A 23,460-nucleotide genomic window follows, 5' to 3' on the forward strand; every position below is an offset into this window, starting at 1 on the left:
TTGTCTGGTTTATAGGTGTTAACCATTTCCCATGTCTCCCTGGGGCATTGCAGCCATCATTGCCAAAGAGCCCACCTCCCTGGAGGAGGAGATTAATGAGATCCGGCGCCGCGGCAGTAACCGGGACCTGGACTCCGCTTCTGCGTTTGAGATGTCTGACATCTTCTACTTCTGCCGGCGAGGAGTGGAGAGTATCATGGACGACGAGGTGACCAAGAGGTTTTCTGCTGAGGAGCTGGAGTCATGGAACCTGCTGACCCGTAGCAACTATAACTTCCAGCACATCAGCCTGAGGCTGACGGTCCTTTGGGGGCTGGGGGTGGTGATCCGCTACGGCTTCCTGCTGCCTCTCAGGTAAGACAGGGTCAAGGTTAGCTCAAGGGATCAGATGGGGTGCTGGTTGGTTCAATAATAGTGCTCTCTGTTTTCTGACATGTGGAAACAAATGTGTTTGACAGGCTAACATCAGAAACACTTCTCCATGTTTCTTCCTGAGAACATATAAACAAACAAACATTTGGCCATAGGCAGGGCTCTAACTAATAAAAGTAAGGAACACAACATAGAACTTAAGAACACCAGAATTTTTTTTTTATCAATTGAGCTATACAGTAACCTGTATTGTGTTCACCCATAAAATGAATAATTATTTCAAGGTTTATAAAAATGTCCATTCAATAGGTAATTGCGTCAGAAAAACAATACTATACTAACAATACAAACCATGTCTATACCATGCAGTACATTCAGAAAGTATTCAGACAGCTTGACTTTTTTGTTGTTTCAGCCTTATTCTAAAATGTATTGAATAGTTCCCCCCCCCAATCAATCTACACACAATACCCCATAAAAAGCAAAAACAAGTTTTTCAAAATTGTAGCAATGTATAAAAAAATAAACAGCTTATTTACGTAAGTATTCAGACCCTTTGCTGTTAGACTTGACATTTTGCTCAGGTGCATCCTGTTTCCATTGATCATCCTTGCAATGTTTCTACAACTTGATTTGGAGTCCACATATGGTAAATTCAATTGATTGGACATGATTTGGAAAGGTACACACCTATACAAGGTCCCACAGTTGACAGTGCATGTCAAAGCAAAAACCAAACCATGAGGTCGAAGAAATTATCCATAGAGCTCCAAGACAGGATTATGTTGAGAAAAAGAACTGGGGAAGGGTACCAAAAACTTCCTGCAGCGTTCAAGGTCCCCGAGAACACAGTGGCCTCCATCATTCTTAAATGGAAGAAGTCTTGGTGGTTCCAAACTCTTCCTAGAGCAGGCTGCCCAGCCAAACTGAGCAATCGGGGGGTCAGGGAGGTGACCAAGAACCCGATGGTCGCTCTGACAAAGCTCCAGAGTTCCTCTGTGGAGATGGTTGTCCTTCTGGAAGGTTTTCCCATCTCTGCAGCGCTTCACCGAGCAGGCCTTTATGGTAGACTGGCTAGACGGAAGCCACTCCTCAGTAAAAGGCACATGACAGCCCGCTTGGAGTTTGACAAAAGGCACCTAAAGGACTCTGACCATGAAAAACAAGATTCTCTGGTCTGATGAAACCAAGATTGAACTCATTGGCCTGAATGTCAAGCATGACGTCTGGAGGAAACATTGCACCATCCCTACGGTGAAGCATGGGGGTTGCAGCATCATGCTGTGGGGATGTTTTTCAGCGGCAGGGACTGGGAAACTACTCAGGATCAAGGGAAAGATGAACGGAGCAAAGTACAGAGATCCTTGATGAAAACCTGCTCCAGAGCACTGTGACGTCAAGACTGGGGTGACGGTTCACCTTCCAACAGGAGAATAACCCTAAGCAAACAGCCAAGACAACGCTTGAGTGGCTTCAGGATAAGTCTCTGAATATCCTTAAGTGGCCCAGCCAGAGCCCGGACTTGATCTCAATCAAACATCTCTGGAGAGACCTGAAAATATCTGTGCAGCGATGCTCCCCTTCCAACCTGACAGAGCTTGAGAGGATCTGCAGAGATGAATGGGAGAAACTCTCCATATACAGGTGTGCCAAGCTTGTAGCATCATACTCAAGAAGATTCAAGGCTGTAATCGCTGCCAAAGGTGCTTCAACAAAGTACTGGGTGAAGGGTCTGAATACTTATGTAAATATGATATTTCAGTCTTTTGTATACATTTGTAAACATTTCTAAAACTGTTTGTGCTTTGTCATGAGGTTTTTGTGTTATTTATTTTCTAAATCCATTTTAGAATAAGGCTGTAGCCTAACAAAATGTGGAAAAAGTCAAGGAGTCTGAATACGTCCGAATGCACTGTATATTAGAGGTCGACCGATTATAATTTTTCAACGCCGATACCGATTTATTGGAGGCCCCAAAAAGCCGATACCGATTAATCGGCCGTTTTTTATTTATTTTTTAATGTATTTTTTTTAAACATTTTTTTTAAATTTTATATATATAAATGTATTTGTAATAATGACAGTTACAACAATACTGAATGAACACTTATTTTAACTTAATATAATACATCAATAAAATCAATTTAGCCTCAAATAAATAATGAAACATGTTCAATTTGGTTTAAATAATGCAAAAACAAACTGTTGAAGAAGTAAAAGTGCAATATGTGCCATGTAAGAAAGCTAACGTTTAAGTTCCTTGCTCAGAACATGAACATATGAAAGCTGGTGGTTCCTTTTAACATGAGTCTTTAATATTCCCAGGTAAGAAGTTTTAGGTTGTAGTTATTATAGGACTATTTCTCTCTATACGATTTGTATTTCATATACCTTTGACTATTGGATGTTCTTATAGGCACTTTACTATTGCCAGTGTAACAGTATAGCTTCCATCCCTCTCCTCGCCGCTACCTGAGCTCGAACCAGGAACACATCGACAACAGCCACCCTCGAAGCAGCGTTACCCATGCAGAGCAAGGGGAACAACTACTCCAAGTCTCAGAGAGAGTGACGTTTGAAACGCTATTAGCGCGCACCCCGCTAACTAGCTAGCCATTTCACATCGGTTACACCAGCCTAATCTCGGGATTAGCACGAAAGTGCTGTTTGAATGAATGCTTACGAGCCTGCTGGTGCCCACCATCGCTCAGACTGCTCTATCATATACTTAATTATAACATAATAACACACAGAAATACGAGCCTTAGGTCATTAATATGGTCGAACCCGGAAACTATCATCTCAAACAAAACGTTTATTCTTTCAGTGAAATACGGAACCGTTCCGTATTTTATCTAACGGGTGGCATCCATAAGTCTAAATATTCCTGTTACATTGGACAACCTTCAATGTTATGTCATAATTACGTAAAATTCTGGCAAATTAGTTCGCAACGAGCCAGGCGGTCCAAACTGTTGCATATACCCTGACTCTGCGTGCAATGAACGCAAGAGAAGTGACACAATTTCAACTGGTTAGTATTGCCTGCTAACCTGGATTTCTTTTAGCTAAATTTGCTGGTTTAAAAATATATACTTCTGTGTATTGATTTTAAGAAAGGCATTGATGTTTATGGTTAGGTACACGTTGGAGCAACGACAGTCCTTTTTCGCGAATGCCCACCGCATCGATTATATGCAACGCAGGACACGCTAGATAAACTAGTAATATCATCAACCATGTGTAGTTATAACTAGTGATTATGATTGATTGTTTTTTTATAAGATAAGTTTAATGCTAGCTAGCAACTTACCTTGGCTTCTTACTGGATTCGCGTAACAGGCGGGCTCCTCGTGAGGTTAGAGCATTGGACTAGTTAACCGTAAGGTTGCAAGATTGAATCCCTGAGCTGACAAGGTAAAAATCTGTCGTTCTGCCCCTGAACAAGGCGGTTAACCCACCGTTCCTAGGTCGTCATTGAAAATAAGAATGTGTTCTTAACTGATTTGCCTAGTTAAATAAAAGTGTTTTTTTTTAAACAGAAAACGGCAAAATCGGCGTCCAAAATTTCCGATTGTTATGAAAACGTGAAATCGGCACGAATTAATCGGCCATTCCGATTTAATCGGTCAACCTCTACTGTATATGGTTTAGAGAATTTAGCATTAACTTAACTCTGTGGCGCTGCTCCGTGACAACGGGACTGACTTTGGACATCAACTGTCAAGCTAACTAGCGGCGGCCGGTTTGTGATTGACATGGGCTTTTTCTAAATGAAATCTGCGGAATGCAAAATAAGTACTAAATATATATTTATTTACAAAGCTAACAGACTAAATTTCAATATCCACCCTCCGAAGACAGTGTTCCTGTTTTCATAGTGTATTTCTGATTCTTTCCCTTTAAATCGCCATAGACACTCTAAATGTAGATTGATCGCCAATGAAAGCTATGGATCTGGACATGAAAATAATGAGGGTATCAAGTTTGATTTTGATTGGTCCAACCATTGGTAACTTATCCAAATGGTTCCATCTCCAAATGCTGGATAAACAGTAAAAAAAATATTTAAATGTTGCTGAGCTTTCGGTCAGTGGACCTTCATGAGAGCACCTCCCAATGCCAAATATGGAAGAGATGCGACGGAAGTCTAAACTAGCAACGGTCAAAGCAATTTACATTTCTAATTTCGTCAACACTGTCAAGTACAAGTATATTAAGTTACAATATTGTAGAGAACAATGATTAATTTCTTGTTTTATAAAGACAGGGAAAATAACTGTTTTTAGATTCATTTCATAGCATCCTCTGGAATTGCCCCTTTCTCTACATTCTAGAGAATTGAGGGAACGTACAGTACCAGTCAAAAGTTATACATTGAAGAATCTCAAATATATTATTCTACAAAGTTATCCACCCTTTGCCTTGACGACAGCTTTGCACACTCTTGGCATTCTCTCATCTAGCTTCATGAGGCAGTCACCTGGAATGCATTTCAATTAACAGGGGTGCGTTGTTAATTTGTGGAATTTCTTTACTTCTTGTGTTTGAGCCAATCAGTTGTGTTGTGACAAGGTAGGGGGTATACAGAAGATCGTCCTATTTGGTAAAAGACCAAATCCAGATTATAGCAAGAAGAACTCAAATAAGCAAAGAGAAACAACAGTCCATTACTTTAAGACATGCAGAACATTTCAAGGACTTTGAACGTTTCTTCAAATGCAGTCGTAATAACCATCAAGTGCCATGATGGCTCTCAGGAGTAGGGATAGGTATCCTTAAGATTTTAACTGTATTCCTACTCTTACCGATACTGCTTATCGATCCGGTACTTTAACGGTATTCTTATCGGGGGGGGGGAGAGAAAAAAAATGTACAGAAAAACAAAACAAATTAAGGACAGAATTAACATTGCTTATTTACTGAAATTTAAAATAAACTATTTACAGCAAAATAAACAGTAATGTTTTGAACAAATCACTATTATAGACTCATGTTGTGATGATGGAAATGTAAAACAAATGAAATAAACTATTTTCCTGCAAAAGAAAATACAGTGGTGTAGAGCAACACGGTTGGGGCATGCAGGTAGGCTGCAAAAGGACTAGCAGTTCTTCTTCCAGAGAAGGCAAATATGTTGGTCTTTCTCTAGAAGTCGGGACCTCTCCTGGCTTATTGTGTTCCCTGCAGTCGAAAATACCCTCTCGCTAGGGGTGGAGGAGGCTTGAGCACAGAGGTAGCTTGTTTCAATGTTTGTGAGGGGCAGAGTAGCTCTCTTCTCCCACCTCCACATCACAGGATCTTTAGCCATGGGGATGGGAGGCAGGCCTTTGTAGAGCTCGACCTCTAGGTCAACATGCTCGATGAGGGACGAGGTGTCCTGTTGGATCGTCAACCTCACAACTCCCTGTCCTCTTCTGAGAACAGCTCCTCCAAGGCACTCCTTGTTTTGTACAATGGAGGGACTGTTTCCTCCATTTCCTCTCATCCTCCTTCAGACTCCTCCTGGTGCTCTGTCTGTCTGCTCCGGCTCCTCTGACAGCCCTGGTGTTGCTCTAGTCACATTGGCCTCAACAGTTGCCTTCCTCAGCCTGTCCCAGGTGGTGTCACTCACCGGCCTCCCTTTAAATCTGGGGTCCATTGCTGTGACCTCATGCAGGAAGGCTGGAATGTCCTCATCCTGATAGTGCTCGGAGAGGTTCTCCCACACCTTCTCTTTGATGGTTGCCACAAACCTGTCTTCATGTTCACAGTGAAGTGCTCTTCCAGTTTTTGGAGGACGGGTATGTTCTGTCCACGTGGCATTCTTTTCACATGACACACAGTGTGGATGTATAGAGGATTCCCATGAGCTGGACAAACTCCTCAGCCTTATGGAAGTCCTCCTCCTTCAGATGGTCCAGGTTGTCCTTGGTCATTGCTTTTCGCAGTCGTGGGTCCAAGGCTGCTGCTTGGATCGCTGGATACTGCTCCATGAATCTTCTATCATTAGATAGTGCGAGTTCCATCTGGTCTTGACATCAAGGATGATTAAGTGTTGCGGAAGGCCTGAAACAACAACAGACATTTAATTACCACACACTTGAATATTGAATTAAATTGTTAAATGTGGGAATTTCTAAATAATACTTTAATAGATTGAACTGGCTTCTTACCAATGAGCTTCTGCTTTTCCTTCAATACTGTTTTGGACATCGAGGATCTCTTGAACCACACGACCACTGCTCTGTTTCGGGCTGCCCGTTTAAGTCATTCTGTAGATTTTCTGTGCTGCCAGATTCAATGTGTTTGCCAAGCATCCTATTTTTAGGATGTGTAGCCTCTTGATGGCAACTTGGCATATTGCCAGCATTATCAACACTCAGTTACAATCTTGCTCGGCTCTATCTCAAACTCTTCCAGAATGTCTGAGATCTCCTCTGCCACTACTTCGCCTGTTTGCGATTTGTACACTGCCCTGGTGTGGAGGACCTCTGTTTTACACTGCCTTGGCTTGTGTAGTGCACTGTAACCGTGAGTGGTCCTGACAGAGGCCGGTGCACCCGTCTGATGTGATGGCCAGCTTTGGCACGTCCTTCAGCTCAGCGATCACATTGGCCTTTTCTACACCATACCAGGTAGGAATCAATGTGTCACTGAGGTAACTCCAGGAGGGAGGGGTATATTTGGGGTTGAGTGCCTTGCTCATCTCCCTACAGTGTAAAGGGGTGTAGGCCTTTCACTATGAACTTGGTCACTGCTAGGTGGCACTCATTCACCCTCTACTCGGTCATCCTCCCACTAGCTGCCAGTGTGAAGGGGCTTTGGGCTTGTCTTTGGCTTGGACCAGCGGTATTAGGGGGTTGGTTCATTGTAGCTGCAACTTGACCCAAAAAGTTTCAATCTTTAAATGGGGGATTTTAATTTATGAACGCACCCATAGCTAAACAATGAGCTACCTAATGTTTACTTTTGATCATGAACCCATGTTTGCATAATTTAGGTGTGGGCTCTAGGCTGCTAGCATAACGTAGATTGGACAATGAGAGATGAACTACGAGCAGGCAGTCAAACTGCATTTCTCTGCCTGTACATGATGCACTTTCGATAGATGTTTGGACAGATTTCTCGTGTTTCCGCCCTTACACGCAAAAGTCTTGTTACACTTGTGGCAACGAGCATTATCAGCATCGACTCTGAAGTGTAACCACACTTTTGAATGTTTAGTTCTCTCCGCCATCGTCAACAATTGAGAGCAGGGTCTTTCTTGTGTGAGAGACACAGGCTCCGCCTGCGAGATCTCGCGTCTGGATTGGGAATAGCGAAAATGCATCATAGACAAATGTCTTAATCTTATTGCAAATTAGAAACGGTTAGTGAGAATGTGCAAGATAACGTTTATGTAGCAATAATATATAGGAAATGTATTTTCTTTATTTCTCCAGTACCGAAAGCAGAACCGATACCGTCGGAGCTTATCGATACTACAGTCTTTCATAATTTAGCCCCAGGCCCATTTAATACAGGGTTTCTGTACCCATCCCTACTCAGGAGGACCGCCACAGGAAAGTAAGACCAAGAGTTAACTCAGCAGAGGATAAGTTCATTAGAGTTACTAGCCTCAGAAATTGCATCCCAAATAAATGCTTCACGGAGTTCAAGTAACAGACACAACAACTGTTCAGAGGAGACTGTGAATCAGGCCTTCATGGTCGAATTGCTGCAAAGAAACCACTACTAAAGGACACCAATAAGAAGAAGAGCGATGGACTTTAGACTGGTGCAGATCTGTCCTTTGGTCTGATGAGTCCAAATTGGAGATTTTTGGTTCTAACCGCTGTGTCTTTGTGAGATGCAGGTGATTTCCGCATGTGTGGTTCACACCGTGTAGCATTGAGGAGGTGTGGTTGTGCTTTGCTGGTGACACTCAGTGATTTTATTTAGAATTCAAGCCACACTTAACCAGCATGGCTACCACAGCATTCTGCAGGGATACGCCACCCTAATCTGGTTTGGGATTATCATTTGTTTTTCAACAGGACAATGACCCAAAAACACACCTCCAGGCTGTGTAAGGGCTATTTGACCAAGAAGGAGAGTGATTGAGTGCCGCATCAGGTGACCTGGCCTGCACAATCATCCGGCCTCAACCCAATTGAGATGGTTTGGGTTGAGTTGGACCGCGGAGTGAAGGAAAAGCAGCCAACAAGTGCATATGTGGGAACTCCTTCAAGACTGTTGGAGAAGCATTCCAAGTGACTACCTCATGAAAGTTTCAGTCAGATAACCGCAACGTCATTTTGTATCCAGAGTAATCCATGTCCACTTGGCAGCTAGCATTAGTGGGAGTGAAAGCATTGCCGCAACTGTCTGTTAAAGACACTTTGAAAATGTCTTATGTTGTGTGATATGCACATGATGAGCTCAAACACAGAAGTCCTATGATTAGAATTGGCTGAATGGGCTGTACTGAGCTGTGTTTGACTGGAGCTCTGTGTGTTCTCTGACAGGGTAACTCTTGCCTTCACCGGGGTGGGTCTTCTCGTCGTTCTCACATCCATCATCGGGTTTCTTCCAAATGGGAGGTAAGGATTTCTCATCATTGTAACACTTTCCTTTTACCTGAGTCGTAACATAGTAATTACGGTAGTAACATTGGTGTTGCTAGGTACCAAGCTGTTTTCTGTGTTCTTCCTGAAGGATGAAGAACTTCCTCAGTGAGCAGGTGCATCTGATGTGTTACCGTATCTGTGTCAGAGCGCTCACTGCCATCATCACCTACCACGACAGGTAAGCAGCAACACCACTAGGCATACACATAGAAAGCATGTTAATGCATCCGGCCGTGATTGGGAGTCCCATAGGGCGGCGCACAATTTGGTCCAGCATTGTCCGGGCCGTCATTGTAAATAAGAACTGACTTGCCTAGTTAAATAAAGGTTACACACACACACACACCACACTGACCAAAAAGTTATTTTGTTGGCATTTACGTATGTCCCCATTACCAGTAAAACATAATCAAAACCTATTTCTTTCACTTATTTGCTGTTCCGTTAAGTCGTTTCATTCTCAACCAGGATTTCTATGGAACGCCGTTTGGGTCTTGGCGTGTCAAAAAAGATGCGTGTCAAATAACACTATTCCACTATTGTGCCTAAACCTTACGGTGGCTAGCTTCACAACACATAGTCCGGTCAAGCCTCACTAGACAGATGAAGCTAGCTGGCTGCTTATAACGTTAGCTTTGGGCAACAGGGTTAAGTACCTGGCTAGCTATTTGTTTTTATGAACTGAAGATCAATTTCAATAGGCGAACAACAGGTGCCAACCTAGCTAATACTTACACACAACGATTCCTAAATCATTGCTAAGAATAATGAAAATGACTCAGTTTCTACTGGTCATTGTTATCAGGCTGGTTGTATTGGTGCCAGCTAGGTACCAAGCTAAAGCTAGCTACCCCAGAAGTTGCGGTTGAACAAATGATGCTTTATTACCAACGCGGTATTGTAAACACATCGTTCGTGGCCGGTGTTTGCAGACTTTTTTGTACAGCTTTGACAGTGCTACTGTATCTTATTTTACGCGTGAAGACCCAAACGGCGTTCCAGAGTATGTATGTCGTGAAGCTAATAGCAGTGACGCTATTACTGTGTAACTCCGGTAGGGCAACATTTAAAAAATAGTGCACTTGGTAGTGTGTACCGGTGCTCGACCAGTCGGCGAAAGCCAACATCACCCACGATAGAGAACGGTTGATTGTCAAGGGTAATTCATTCCATTATCTTGGTGTTTTTAATGTTTTCGCCTTTTGAGTTGTCTCGCTGAAATGTTCTTACTCTTTCAAATGACTGCTGGACTTGTTGACTGCTTGATCCACACAGCAGACATTGTGTGGGCTAGGTTAGGAATGCTGTGTTGCACGTGTAGTGCAAAATTTTACGTGGCATCATTACGTCATGTAGGTATGCACGGTAGCTTTGACATCGGTTTTTAACATCGACGGTAAACTACACATCGGGCCGATACCGATGTTGGCATTTTAAGCTAATATCGGCTGATTCCGATATGTTCACCGATATATCGTGCATCCCTAGTTTGTGCAAAAAGGGTAAATGCAAATAGTTAACCAGACTAACTATTTAGCCGTCTTATGGCTTGGGGGTAGCAGCTGTTCAGGGTCCTATTGGTTCCAGACCTGGTGCATCGATAAGAGCGTCTGCTAAATGACTTAAATGTAAATGTAACACTTTCTGTGCGGTAGCAGAGAGAAGGCTATGACTTGTGTGGCTGGAGTCTTTGACAATTTTTAGGGCCTTTCTCTGACACTGCCTGATATATATATAGAAGTCTTGGGTGGCAGGGAGCTCGGCCCTAGTGATTTACTGGGCTGTATGCACTACACTCTGTAGCGCGGTTGGATGCCAAGCAGCAGTTGCCATACCAAGCGGTGATGCAGCCAGTCAAGATGCTCTCAATGGTGCAGCTGTAGAACTTTGAGGATCTAAGGGCCCATGCCAAATCTTTTCAGCCTCCTGAGGAGGAAGAGGCATTGTTGTGCCCTCTTCACGACTGTGTTGGTGTGTGTGGACCATGATAGATCCTGAGTGATGTGGACACCAAGGAACTTGAAGCTCTCGACCCGCTCCGCTATAACCACTGTCAATGTGAATGGGTGCATGCTCAGCCCTCCATTTCCTGTAGTCCACGATCAGCTCCTTTGTCTTGCTGATGTTGAGGGAGAGGTCATTGTTCTGGCAGCACACTGCCAGATCTCTGATCTCCTCCCTATAGGCTGTCTTGTTTTCGTCGGTGATCAGGCCTGTGTTGTTGGCAAATTTAATGGTGGTGTTGAAGTCGTGCGCGGCCACACAATCGTGGGTGAACAGGGAGTACAGGATGGGACTAAGCACGTACCCCCGAGGGTCCAGCGTGGCATGTCAGGAAGTCCAGGGTCCAGTTGTGGAGGGAGGTGTTCAGTCCCAGGGTCCTTAGCTTAGTGCCCTCCAAGCTCATCACTATAGTGTTGAATGCTGAGCTGTAGTCAAAAAACGGCATTCTCACATAGGTGGCAAAGAGCAGTATGGAGTGCAATAGAGTGTCATCTGTGGATCTGTTGGGTTGATATTGACGTGGGTTCAGGGTGGCTAGGATGATGGTGTTGATGTGAGCCATGACCAGCCTTTCAAAGAATTTCAGATGTTACAGATGTGAGTGCTCCAGGGCAATAGTCATTTAGACAGGTTACCTTGGCGTTCTTTGGCACAGGGACTATGGTTGTCTGCTTGGAACATGTTGGTATTACAGACTAGGTCAGGGAGCGGTAGAAAATGTCAGTGAAGACACTTGCCAGCTGGTCAGCGCATGCTCTGAGTAGGCGTCCTGGTAATCCGTCTGGCCTTGCAGCCTTGTGAATTATACCTGTTTAAAGGTCTTACTCACATCCGCTACGGCGAGCGTGATCACACAGTCATCCAGAACAGCTGGTGCTCTCATGCATGGTTCAGTATTGCTTGCCTCAAAGCGAGCATAGAAGGCATTTAGCTCTTCTGGTAGGCTTGAGTCACTGGGCAGCTCGCGGCTGGGTTTCCCTTTGTAATCCGTGATAGTTTGCAAGCCCTGCCACATCCAACAAGCGTCAGAGCCGGAGTAGTAGGATTTGATCATAGGCCTGTATTGATGTTTTGCCTGTTTGGTAGTTTAAACAAGGCGATCACATTGGGGTAGACTACCCTGAGAGGAACCCAGCACAAACTGCTGCCACGGACTTTACCAGGCTAGGTCTCACTAAAGGCACTAGCGGCAGAGAAACATCAGCAAATCCATCATTGTTCAGTCACTAAAAACCCCTAGAGTCGATGTTCGCACCCGGCGGAAATCTGTTTTAGCATAATTAAATAAATCCCCATGAAAATCTGTCGCACTTCCACATCTGCTGTGAAAGGTGACAGAGATCAGTGTTTGTCAGACCATGAGACATCCCGACAATCTGTCTTATCACAAAATTGTCTGTGACGTCCGAACAGTTTGGCCTATAAACTATTATGACCCCTCTATGGAAAGACTCACGAACGGTATTTTTTTTTTTTGAAGTACAGTGCATTCAGAAAGCATTAAGACCCCTTGATTTCCCCCCCACATTTTGTTAGAGCCTTATTCTGAAATTGATTGATGTGAGGGGGGGGAAATATTTCATCTACACACAATACCTCATAATGACAAAACAAGAACAGGTTGACATTTTTGCTCATTTATATAAAACAATTAAGTATTCAGACCTTTTACTTAGTACTTTGTTAAAGCACATTTGGCAGCGATTACAGCCTGCAAGCTTGACACACCTGTATTTGGGGAGTTTCTCCCATTCTTCTCTGCAGATCCTCTCAAGCTATCAGGTTGGATGGCGAGCGTTGCTGCACAGCTATGTTCAGGTCTCTCCAGAGATGTGTGATCGGGTTCAAGTCCGGGCTCTGGCTGGGCCACTCAAGGACATTCAGAGACTTGTCTCGAAGCCACTCCTGTTTTGTCTTGGCTGTGTGCTTCGGGTCATTGTTCTGTTGGAAGGTGAACCTTCGCCCCAGTCTGAGAACCTTCGCCCCAGTCTGCTCCATAGCGCTCAGGACTTCGCTAAGGATCTCTTTGCGTCGTTCATCTTTCCCTTGATCCTGAGTAGTTTCCCAGTCCCTGGCGCTGAAAAACATCCCCACAGCATGATACATGCTTCACTGTAGGGATGGTGCCAGGTTTCCGCCAGACGTGACACCTGGCATTTAGCTCAGAGTTCAATCTTGGTTTCATCAGACCAGAAAATCTTGTTTAGGTGCCTTTTTGCAAACTCCAAGTGGGCTGTCATGTGCCTTTTACTGAGGAGTGCAATCTGTCTGGCCACTACCATAAAGGCCTGATTTGATGAAGTGCTGCAGAGATGGTTGTCATTCTAGAAGGTTCTCCCATCTCCACCAAGGGACTCCAATCAAGTTGTAGAAATATCTCAAGGATGATCAATGGAAACAGGATGCGCCTGATCTCAATTTCGAGTTTCCTAGCAAAGGGACTAATACTTAAGTAAATAAGGTATTTCTGTTTATCAAATTTGCCAAATTCTAAACCTGTTTTTGCGTCGTCGTTATGGAGTATTGTTTGTAGATTAAATATTTTCTCAATCAATTTTAGAATAAGGCTATAACTTAACAATGTGGAAATAGTCGTGGCCAAAAGTTTTGAATGACACATCAATTTTCACAAAGTCTGCTGCCTCAGTTTGTATGATAGCAATTTGCATATACTCTAGAATGTTATGAAGAGTGATCAGATGAATTGCAATTAATTGCAAAGTCCCTCTTTGCCATGCAAATGAACTGAATCCTCCAAAAACATTTCCACTGCATTTCAGCCCTGCCACAAAAGGACCAGCTGACATTGTCAGTGATTCTCTCGTTAACACAGGTGTGAGTGTTGACGAGGACAAGGCTGGAGATCAAATCAAATTTTATTTGTCACATACACATGGTTAGCAGATGTTAATGCGAGTGTAGCGAAATGCTTGTGCTTCTAGTTCCGACAATGCAGTAATAACCAACAAGTAATCTAACCTAACAATTCCACAACTACTACCTTATACACACAAGTGTAAAGGGATAAATAATATGTACATAAAAATATATGAATGAGTGATGGTACAGAACGGCATAGGCAAGATGCAGTAGATGGTATAGTGTACAGTCTATACATATACATATGAGATGAGTAATGTAGGGTATGTAAACATAAAGTGGCATAGTTTAAAGTGGCTAGTGATACATGTATTACATAAAGATGGCAAGATGCAGTAGATGATATAGAGTACAGTATATACATATGAGATGAGTAATGTAGGATATGTAAACATTATATTAAGTGGCATTGTTTAAAGTGGCCAGTGATACATTTTTACATAATTTCCATCAATTCCCATTCATTAAAGTGGCTGGAGTTGAGTCAGTATGTCGGCAGCGGCCACTAAATGTTAGTGGTGGCTGTTTAACAGTCTGATGGCCTTGAGATAGAAGCTGTTTTTCAGTCTCTCGGTCCCCGCTTTGATGCACCTGTACTGACCTCGCCTTCTGGATGATAGCGGGGTGAACAGGCAGTGGCTCGGGTGGTTGTTGTCCTTGATGATCTTTATGGCCAAGACTGTACTTTCCGAATATGGAGACTGTTTAGTGCCAAAATACATTTAAAAATATATATATTTTCTAAACATCTTTCAGATATAGGACAGACACTTTAGAACAGACTTCCTTTAGATTTCGGTGCCGTGTAGTGAATATATTATTCAATGTTTGTATGGGCTAATAGCAGTAGGACCCAAAATTAATTTATCATACTTAAAAAAAAATACTTTCAAGGGGTCTTTAAATTCAAAATCAAATAGCTGAATGATCCTTGGTATGACCTGCTTAAAACAATTCCATGTAACTTAGTAGAACTCCCCCCCCCCCCCCCCCGCCTGCTTAGACAGGGCTTAGACTCTTATGGGTTTAACACCCACAGTGTTATAGCCTGTGCTCTGGGGGAACTGTTTGTCAAGAGACCCATGGTGAGACCTACTGTTCGGGTTGGCTGGCACAGCTCAGCAGGAAGTAGTACAGGAAGTTAATCAGATTATTTATATTTACCTGACTCTACACTACCCCAGTCAGTTTATGCTACAGTTTGTGTTTTGAATAGGCTAAATTTGAAAAGCACAAAGTGGACATTCCCTTTGACATGATGCAGGCAGTTTGCACAGTTCAAATGTCCTCTGATTTGATTTTATTGACACTCATTTTCTGTGGTGTGAGGCAATGCCAGACAGTGCCCAAAGCCTTGGCTTGATGTGTTGATTTTAATACATGCTAGAGAGCAACACTCTACAAAACCATTAGTCACATTTATTTGACATAGCCCTTACTAGCTAAATGCTGATTCAAATGAGTCATGTTAAAGAAGAAAATGAGGGGAAATGTTGCAAAAGACTTGTCTTAATCAGATTAAGAAATAGTCCTTATCACCAACTCTAGGTCAGAGGGAACTTGTCATATGAACGTGTCAATATAGCCTTTGTTTTGCAGTAAAAACATTTTTTACATGAGCCGCCATAGTCAGGGACTGTATTTAACCCGTAGGCCTACTCATTCAAATCATTATTTCCAAGACCAGGAGGTTCATCTTTGTCCATGAAATTGGCCCTAAGTGCAAATGTTTTCAAAGACTTATCCATCGGTATGAAAATAACTGCTCATAAACATGTTTCTAATAGGCCAAACTGTCTAAGAATGTGGTGTATTCAGTATGGGTTATGTCCCCTGAGGGAATCTACATATAGCCCTGGGCCTGTTACAGCATGTTCCCCTGCCTAGTCTGGGGGCAAAAAATGCTGAAGTGGTGTAAGAGGGGCTCTGTTTTGGTAACAATATAACATGATCAGCAACATTTATCTCCTGAATGTAACCTCCTATTCCAGTCCAACATGCTCAGGGGGTCAGGCTTTGAATGCCAACATCATTTGTCTTCTCTCACGTTCATGTTAATTAGGGAGGGGAGAGGGGGCCTGGCTTTTCCCTCAAACCCATTTTCCATCATCCACTGGTTTCTTAGGATCTAGTTTACACTGGAATGGTCATTTCCTGATAATGTCTTGTTTCCTGATACTCATCCTGTCCTCTCTCTCTCTATCTATCCTCCCAGTGAAAACAAGCCCAAGAATGGAGGGATCTGTGTGGCCAACCACACCTCACCCATCGACGTCATCATCTTGGCCAGTGATGGCTGCTATGCAATGGTAAGGCCCATGATGAACACCACAGCAGTCAGACACAATGCTTACCTACCACAGTACTGAATGACTGCTGTCAATCATTGAGTTAGTGTCAAATTTAGAAAGTTACTGGTGTGCTACTTACTACCATAACACAAAATATTTTAGAAGCAAGCACTCACATTTTCTTACTGAGAATTTACCAAAAAATGTAGAATTAAAATTGTATTTTAGAGAGGCAGGTGTGAGATTGTTGACCTGTATCATCAGATGTTTGTTAAACCACACCATTGTGTGTGTGTCTGTTCCAGGTTGGGCAAATCCATGGTGGTTTGATGGGCGTAATCCAGAAGTCTATGGTGAAAGCCTGTCCACACATTTGGTTTGAACGCTCTGAAGTCAAAGACCGACATCTAGTGGCCAAAAGGTAGTAATACACATCTGCACTTTTGGGTTGGAAGTCACTCCGCTCGAGTGTGGTAGGTACCAAACTGTCCTCCTGACTAGAGCTTCGGAAGCTGCTTGATGTTGTCAGCACGATGCGTCAATTCTAAAGGGGGCTGTGCATTTACTGGTTGGTTCAGTCTTTCCCACAAAAAAAAAGAAGCCTATTCCCTTGTAAAAATAAAAATAAAAAGTTTGAGAGAACCAATCAAAGCTCGCTCTATTTCTAAGCAAATATATACGCACAAAAAAGAATCCTGTGCAGACCTGTGGGGCACAGCTCTCCCTCGCTGTGTACCACGTTAGTCGTGTCAGCCAGGCTAACTCAGCTGTACCTTAGCAAAGACTTAAAGAATTTATACTGAACAAAAATAAACGCAACATGTAAAGTGTTAGTTTCATGAGCTGAAATAAATGATCCCAGAAAATTTCAGAATGTATAAACTTATTTATCTCAAATTTTGTGCACAAATTAGTTTACATCCCTGTTAGTGAGCATTTCTCCTTTGCCAAGATAATCCATCCACCTGACAGGTGTGGCATATCAAGAATCTGATTAAACAGCATGATCATTGCACAGGTAGGTGCACCTTGTGCTGGGGACAATAAAAGGCCACTCTAAAATGTTCAGTTTTGCCATACAACACAATGCCACAGATGTCTCAAGTTTTAAGGGAGCATGTGATTGGCATGCTGACTGAAGGAATGTCCACCAGAGCTGTTGCCAGAGAATTGAATGTTCATTTCTCTACCATAAGCCACCTCAAACGTCATTTTAGAGAATTTGGCAGTACGTCCAACCGGCCTCACAACCACAGATCACATATAACCACACCAGGCCAGGAACTCCACATCTAGCGTCTTCCCCAGCGGATTCGTCTGAGACCAGCCACCCGGACTGAGTATTTGTCTGTAATAAAGCCCTTTTGTGGGCAAAAACTCATTCCGATTGGCTGGCCCACCCATGGCTGCGCTCTTTCCCAGTCATGTGAAATATATAGATTAGTGCCTAATGAATTTATTTAAATTGACTGATTTCCTTATGAACTGTAACTCAGTTGCATTTTGCATTTTTTTGTTAAGTATAAATGGATAATTGACAAATCCATTGACGGTTTACTGTGACCATGTTTTGATTTAACGACTATTTTGGGTTTAGTGTTTGTGTATTGGTAAAGACTAGTCAAGCTGTATCTAATCAATATACTGTACACTAGAGCTGGGGCGATAAATAAAAAATTTGACACCAACCAAACCGACCACTCATCGAAGACATTTTACTGATAGCCTATACTAGAGAAATGTGAAGTTTGAAATAAGTCTTTAATTTGGGCAATTGCTAACTACAACATTCAAAGTAGTAGTAGCAATTACAAGTATACAAAAGTAACTGGTGCACATTGTTAGACTTATTGTTCTATTTATTTATCGTGAGAATTCAGTTAATTTATCGGGATATAGATATGTCCATATAGCCCAGTTCTACTGTACACTTACAACACCTCTTGTGTTGCAGATTGAGTGATCATGTAGAAGACACAACTAAACTTCCTATTCTCATTTTCCCCGAAGGTAAGTCGTTTTTGCTTTTCTTTAGTTACTGTTTTGAACATAAGTTACAGTAGTGTTGATTACTGCATTTCTACATTGGAAATGTGATTATAAGTTAGCTTTTAATATAATTTCCTATCCCCATTTGTAAACACAGATTTTTTCCCCATAGGCACCTGCATCAACAACACTTCAGTAATGATGTTTAAAAAAGGCAGCTTTGAGATTGGCTCCACAGTCTACCCTGTGGCCATCAAGGTGAGTGTGTGTCGCGAGCGCTTGCATGTGATGTTTTTACCGGTCTCCCAGTATTAATCAGATGTCCCTGTCCCAACAGTATGACCCCCGCTTTGGAGATGCCTTCTGGAACAGCAGCCAGTTTGGGATGGTCAACTACCTGCTGAGGATGATGAGCAGCTGGGCCATTGTGTGCAGTGTGTGGTACCTGCCACCCATGACCAGAGAGGTTAGTCTGGGCAAAACCTCACCGTCTTCTTTTTAAAATCGATCTTCTTGAAAATATCGCTAAAAGGCTTGAGGTTTGCTTTGACATTGATTCAAGACCCTAAGCTCAGTGGCGTTTTTGACTGGCTATTGTGGGTTGTTTAATGATGGCAGGAACATGATATTTGATTAGCGCACACTAGCCCCAGTAAAATGAATACTGGAAAGCACGCCCCATTCAAAAAATGTAGAACCAGGAATAGATATAGCCCTTGGTTCACTCCAGACCTGACTGCCCTTGACCAGCACAAAAACATCCTGTGGCATACTGCATTAGCATCGAATAGCCCCCGCGATATGCAACTTTTCTGGGAAGTTAGGAACCAATACACACAGGCAGTTAGGAAAGCAAAGGCTAGCTTTTTTAAACAGAAATTTGCATCCTGTAGCACAAACTCCAAAAAGTTCTGGGACACTAAAGTCCTTGGAGAATAAGAGCACCTCCTCCCAGCTGCCCACTGCACTAGGAAACACTGTCACCACCGATAAATCCGTGATAATTGAGAATTTAAATTTAAAAAAAATCTGCGGCTGGCCATGCTTTCCACCTCGCTACCCCTACCCCGGTCAACAGCCCTGTGCCCCCCACAGCAACTTGCCCAAGCCTCCCCCATTTCTCCATCACCCAAATCCAGATAGCTGATGTTCTGAAAGAACTGCAAAATCTGGACCCCTACAAATCAGCCGGGCTAGACAATCTGCACCCTCTTTCTAAAATGATCTGCCAAAATGTTTGCAACCCCTATTACTAGCCTGTTCAACCTCCCTTTCGTATCGTCTGAGATCCCCAAAGATTGGAAAGCTGCTGCGGTCATCCCCTTCTTCAAAGGGGGAAGACACTCTAGACCCAAACTGCTACAGACCTATATCTATCCTACCCTGCCTTTCTAGGGTCTTCGAAAGCCAAGTTAACAAACAGATCATCGACCATTTCGAATCCCACCCTACCTTCTCTGCTATGCAATCTGGTTTCCGAGCTGGTCATGGGTGCACCTCAGCCACGCTCAAGGTCCTAAACGATATCATAACCACCATCGATAAGAGACAATACTGTGCAGCTATATTCATCGACCTGGCCAAGGCTTTCGACTCTGTCAATCACCACATTCTTATCGGCAGACTCAACAGCCTTGGTTTCTCAAATGACTGCCTCGCCTGGTTCACCAATACTTCTCAGAGTTCAGTGTGTCAAATCGGAGGGCCTGTTGCCACAGGGTTCAATTCTCGGGCCGACTCTTCTCTGTATACATCAATGATGTCGCTCTTGCTGCTGGTGATTCTTTGATCCACCTCTACGCAGACGACACCATTCTGTATACTTCGGCTCTTCTTTGGACACTGTGTTAACAACCCTCCAGACGAGCTTCAATGCCATACAACTCTCCTTCCGTGGTCTCCAACTGCTCTTAAATGTAAGTAAAACTAAATGCATGTTCTTCAATTGATCGCTGCCCGCACCTCCAGCATCACTGCTCTGGACGGTTCTGACTTAAAATATGTGGACAACTACAAATACCTAGATGTCTGGTTAGACTGTAAACTCTCCGTCCAGACTCTCATTAAGCATCTATTTCGCAAACAAAGCATCCTTCACTCATGCTGCCAAACATACCCTCGTAAAACTGACTATCCTACCGATTCTTGACTTCGGCGATGTCATTTACAAAATAGCCTCCAACACTCTTCTCAGCAAATTGGATGCAGTCTATCATAGTGCCATCCGTTTTTTGACCAAAGCCCCATATACTACCCACCACTGCGCCCTGTATGCTCTTTTCGCTTCCTATTCGTCGCCAAACCCACTGGCTCCATGTCATCTATGAGTCTTTGCTAGGTAAAGCACCGCCTTATCTCAGCTCACTGGTCACCATAGCAGCACCCACCTGTAGCACGTGCTCCAGCAGGTATATTTCACTGGTCACCCCCAAAGCCAATTCCTCCTTCGGACGCCTTTCCTTCCAGTTCACTGCTGCAAATGAATGGAACGAATTGCAAAAATCACTAAAGCTGGAGACTCTTACCTCCCTCACTAGCTTTAAGCACCAGCTGTCAGAGCAGCTCACAGATAACTGCACCTGTACATTGCTCATCTGTAAATAGCCCATCCAACTACCTCATCCCCATTCTGTTATTTATTTTGCTCCTTTGCACCCCAGTATCTCTACTTGCACATGCATCTTCTGCACATCCATCACTCCAGTGTTTAATTGCTATATTGTAATTATTTTGCCACTATGGCCTATTTATTGCCTTACCTCCCTTGTCCTACCTCATTTGCACACATTGTGTATAGACTTTTTGTATTGTATTATTGACTGTATGTTTGTTTATTCCATGTGTAACTTTGTGCTGTTTGTCGCACTGCTTTGCGTTATCTTGGCCAGGTCGCAGTTGTAAATGAGAACTTGTTCTCAACTAGCCTACCTGGTTAAATTAGGGTGAAATAAAAAAACATTTGTGTAGTCAAGCTAACCTCCCTGAAGTTGGCTGTTTTATGTGGCTGATATTAGTGCCATTGCACAATCTATCATTTAAATACACCAGTAGGTCATATTGAATGGATACATATGATGCACACCTTCCTTTGACCTTAGCCTGGCATGATTTACCTAGGTTATGCTCAAGCTACCCAGAGTTGGCATTTGGTGATGCAAATAAATCCTGGTTTGAGTGGATTTTCAAATCAGCATTCATCTCATGAACATTTTAAGGTTGATGGCCTCAGCTTCCAACCCTGATTTTAAGGAAATATGATTCAAATCAGTATTTTGAGAGGCTAATATGGCTGCCTCCTTTAGACGCGCTGGCTTATGCACATGTTGGTTTGTCTCATGTTAGGTTGTCTTTCACAGTACATTTAATGCTGATTGCACAACCAGAGTTTGACAAAGCAATTTGTACCAGGATTGTGGATGACCAATGTGTGTGACTTGGTATAATGATTTTTGTATTTTGAGCCGGGTGTGGATGTCAACTTGGTCAGACCTCGCTCATGAATAACAGGAAAGGGTCGAGTACTACCACCCACTTCTAAAACAACATGTTCAGAGGCATGGGGTTGGCTAGCTTTGTGGCCCTGGCCATTGACCGACGATGGTCCCATTTTGATGTAGAAAGCAGAGGGAGGGAAGATTGGGACATTTTTCTTTAAATGTCAGAGTTGAAGGAACTTGGGCAGGAATTCAACTGGTCCTCAGAGGTGTCCTGACCTTTGAATACATTTTCCACTTGCTGCTTGAAGGGGAACTAGTACTTGGTGCAGACATTTGGAGCAGCCATCTTCTCCAGTCTCTTTGTAACCTAGAGATCATAGTCACACAGAATCAGAACACTCCATATTTAGAGATTCTTCTGTCCTCTTGATGCATGGCCCATAAAGTGCACTGTGCTTGATTTGATATCCCAGTTTGTCAATTTACTTGATACTGTACTACAATATGCCAATTTTGCCCCTTAGTGGCTGTAGCCATTGAATAGGATAGGTCCTTCATACATTATGTGCACTGAGACCCTTTCCAGCACATGTCTGATGCTCAGGTGGCCCAGTCCCCTTTGTGTGTCAACCTGGTCTTCATCTTTGTTTTCCTTTGTGAACAGGAAGGAGAGGATGCAGTCCAGTTTGCCAGTCGGGTCAAAGCAGCTATCGCCAGGCAAGGAGGGCTGGTGGACTTGCTATGGTGAGTAACCCATAGTAAATATCTGTAAACATGTACACATGGGTTATAGGCTTATAATATCAGGTCTGTGTCATTCTTAAACCCAGCTTAGATTTGCTCAGCTGTATCTCTATGTGAGCATCACAGAGTACTGTGTAATGGATTTGTGAATGATTTTGCTTTGTAGGGACGGCGGTTTAAAGCGAGGGAAAGTAAAAGATGCATTCAAAGAGGAGCAACAAAAGTTATACAGCAAAATGCTAGTGGGAACCCAAGAGGACCGCAGTCGTTCTTGAAGTCAAACGTACAGAGTATGAGATGATCAGAGACCCACTTGTGGACAACAGAATGGACTTTCTTCTGCACCCTTAAGGATTTTTTTGACCTGGAATACTCCAACCCTCATGTCAGGAATTCTTCACTTGGCTTCCTCGGTCAGTGCCTCAGCTTGGCATATTAAGTTCTTATTGCTGTTACAGCCCATTCTGGGCACTGTCCTCTGTATCTAATGATTTGACAATGGACTGGCCTCTAGTGCACCAGCCTGTCATGATGCTGCACACTAAGAGTTCTCTCACCATCAGGGAAGATAACACACTGTCTTTTGAGTGACTAATATATTTATGACCTTCATTGAGTTAATGTATATGTTTTGTTTTTATCCTGTGTCTCTGTTTATTGTTAATAGTATTATGACAGTTATCATAATTGTTTTTTAAGTTACAAGTGATCTGCCAGGGGACGTAGCAGTGCAGCATAGAGAAGTATTGGAGAGCTTGTACTGAAGGGGAAATCTGTGACCATGTTGTTCCCAACAGACTGATATGGCAAGGTACCACGTGAATGTTTGTAATACTTTTTTTAATAGTTTTTTTTCAATGAAAACCTTTTATTTTAAGCATTGTATTCACGTGTAAAATATAGGAGTTATGTTAAAGTGGAGCTTGGGTTTTGTTTTTTGTTTCTGTTCTTGTCTTCATGGAATGTGGAAGACTGTTCACATTATGATGTGGAGAATATACATTCTCAGTGACTGAGGGTTGTTGAAGTGTAGTAGATACTCCACCGGTGTCTCATCTAAACTAGCCTACATAATCTAAACACTCACTTTGCCTCCCGTCCTAATCGACCATGAAGCTTATTTCTGAGCTGTCTGCCACCTCACAATAGCTG

The 23,460-nt window shown here is 43.0% G+C and overlaps 1 protein-coding gene across 2 annotated transcripts in view; it reads left to right on the forward strand.

Annotated features, from left to right (window-relative positions):
* The window catches only part of LOC139545400 (glycerol-3-phosphate acyltransferase 4-like), a 31,022-nt gene extending 7,793 nt beyond the window's left edge, over positions 1-23,229 (forward strand). For both annotated transcript variants that reach the window (XM_071353125.1, XM_071353126.1), the window contains exons 4-13: positions 54-354; positions 8,862-8,936; positions 9,052-9,141; positions 16,063-16,156; positions 16,444-16,559; positions 18,093-18,148; positions 18,300-18,385; positions 18,465-18,593; positions 22,229-22,308; positions 22,475-23,229. In XM_071353125.1, coding sequence (XP_071209226.1) covers positions 54-354; positions 8,862-8,936; positions 9,052-9,141; positions 16,063-16,156; positions 16,444-16,559; positions 18,093-18,148; positions 18,300-18,385; positions 18,465-18,593; positions 22,229-22,308; positions 22,475-22,583 — 1,136 coding nt within the window. In that variant the 3' untranslated portion in view covers positions 22,584-23,229. The remainder of the gene's footprint in view (positions 1-53; positions 355-8,861; positions 8,937-9,051; positions 9,142-16,062; positions 16,157-16,443; positions 16,560-18,092; positions 18,149-18,299; positions 18,386-18,464; positions 18,594-22,228; positions 22,309-22,474) is intronic.
* The last annotated feature ends 231 nt before the right edge of the window (positions 23,230-23,460 follow it).

The sequence above is a fragment of the Salvelinus alpinus genome, chromosome 19 (assembly GCF_045679555.1).
Source record: "Salvelinus alpinus chromosome 19, SLU_Salpinus.1, whole genome shotgun sequence".
Taxonomy (NCBI): domain Eukaryota; kingdom Metazoa; phylum Chordata; class Actinopteri; order Salmoniformes; family Salmonidae; genus Salvelinus; species Salvelinus alpinus.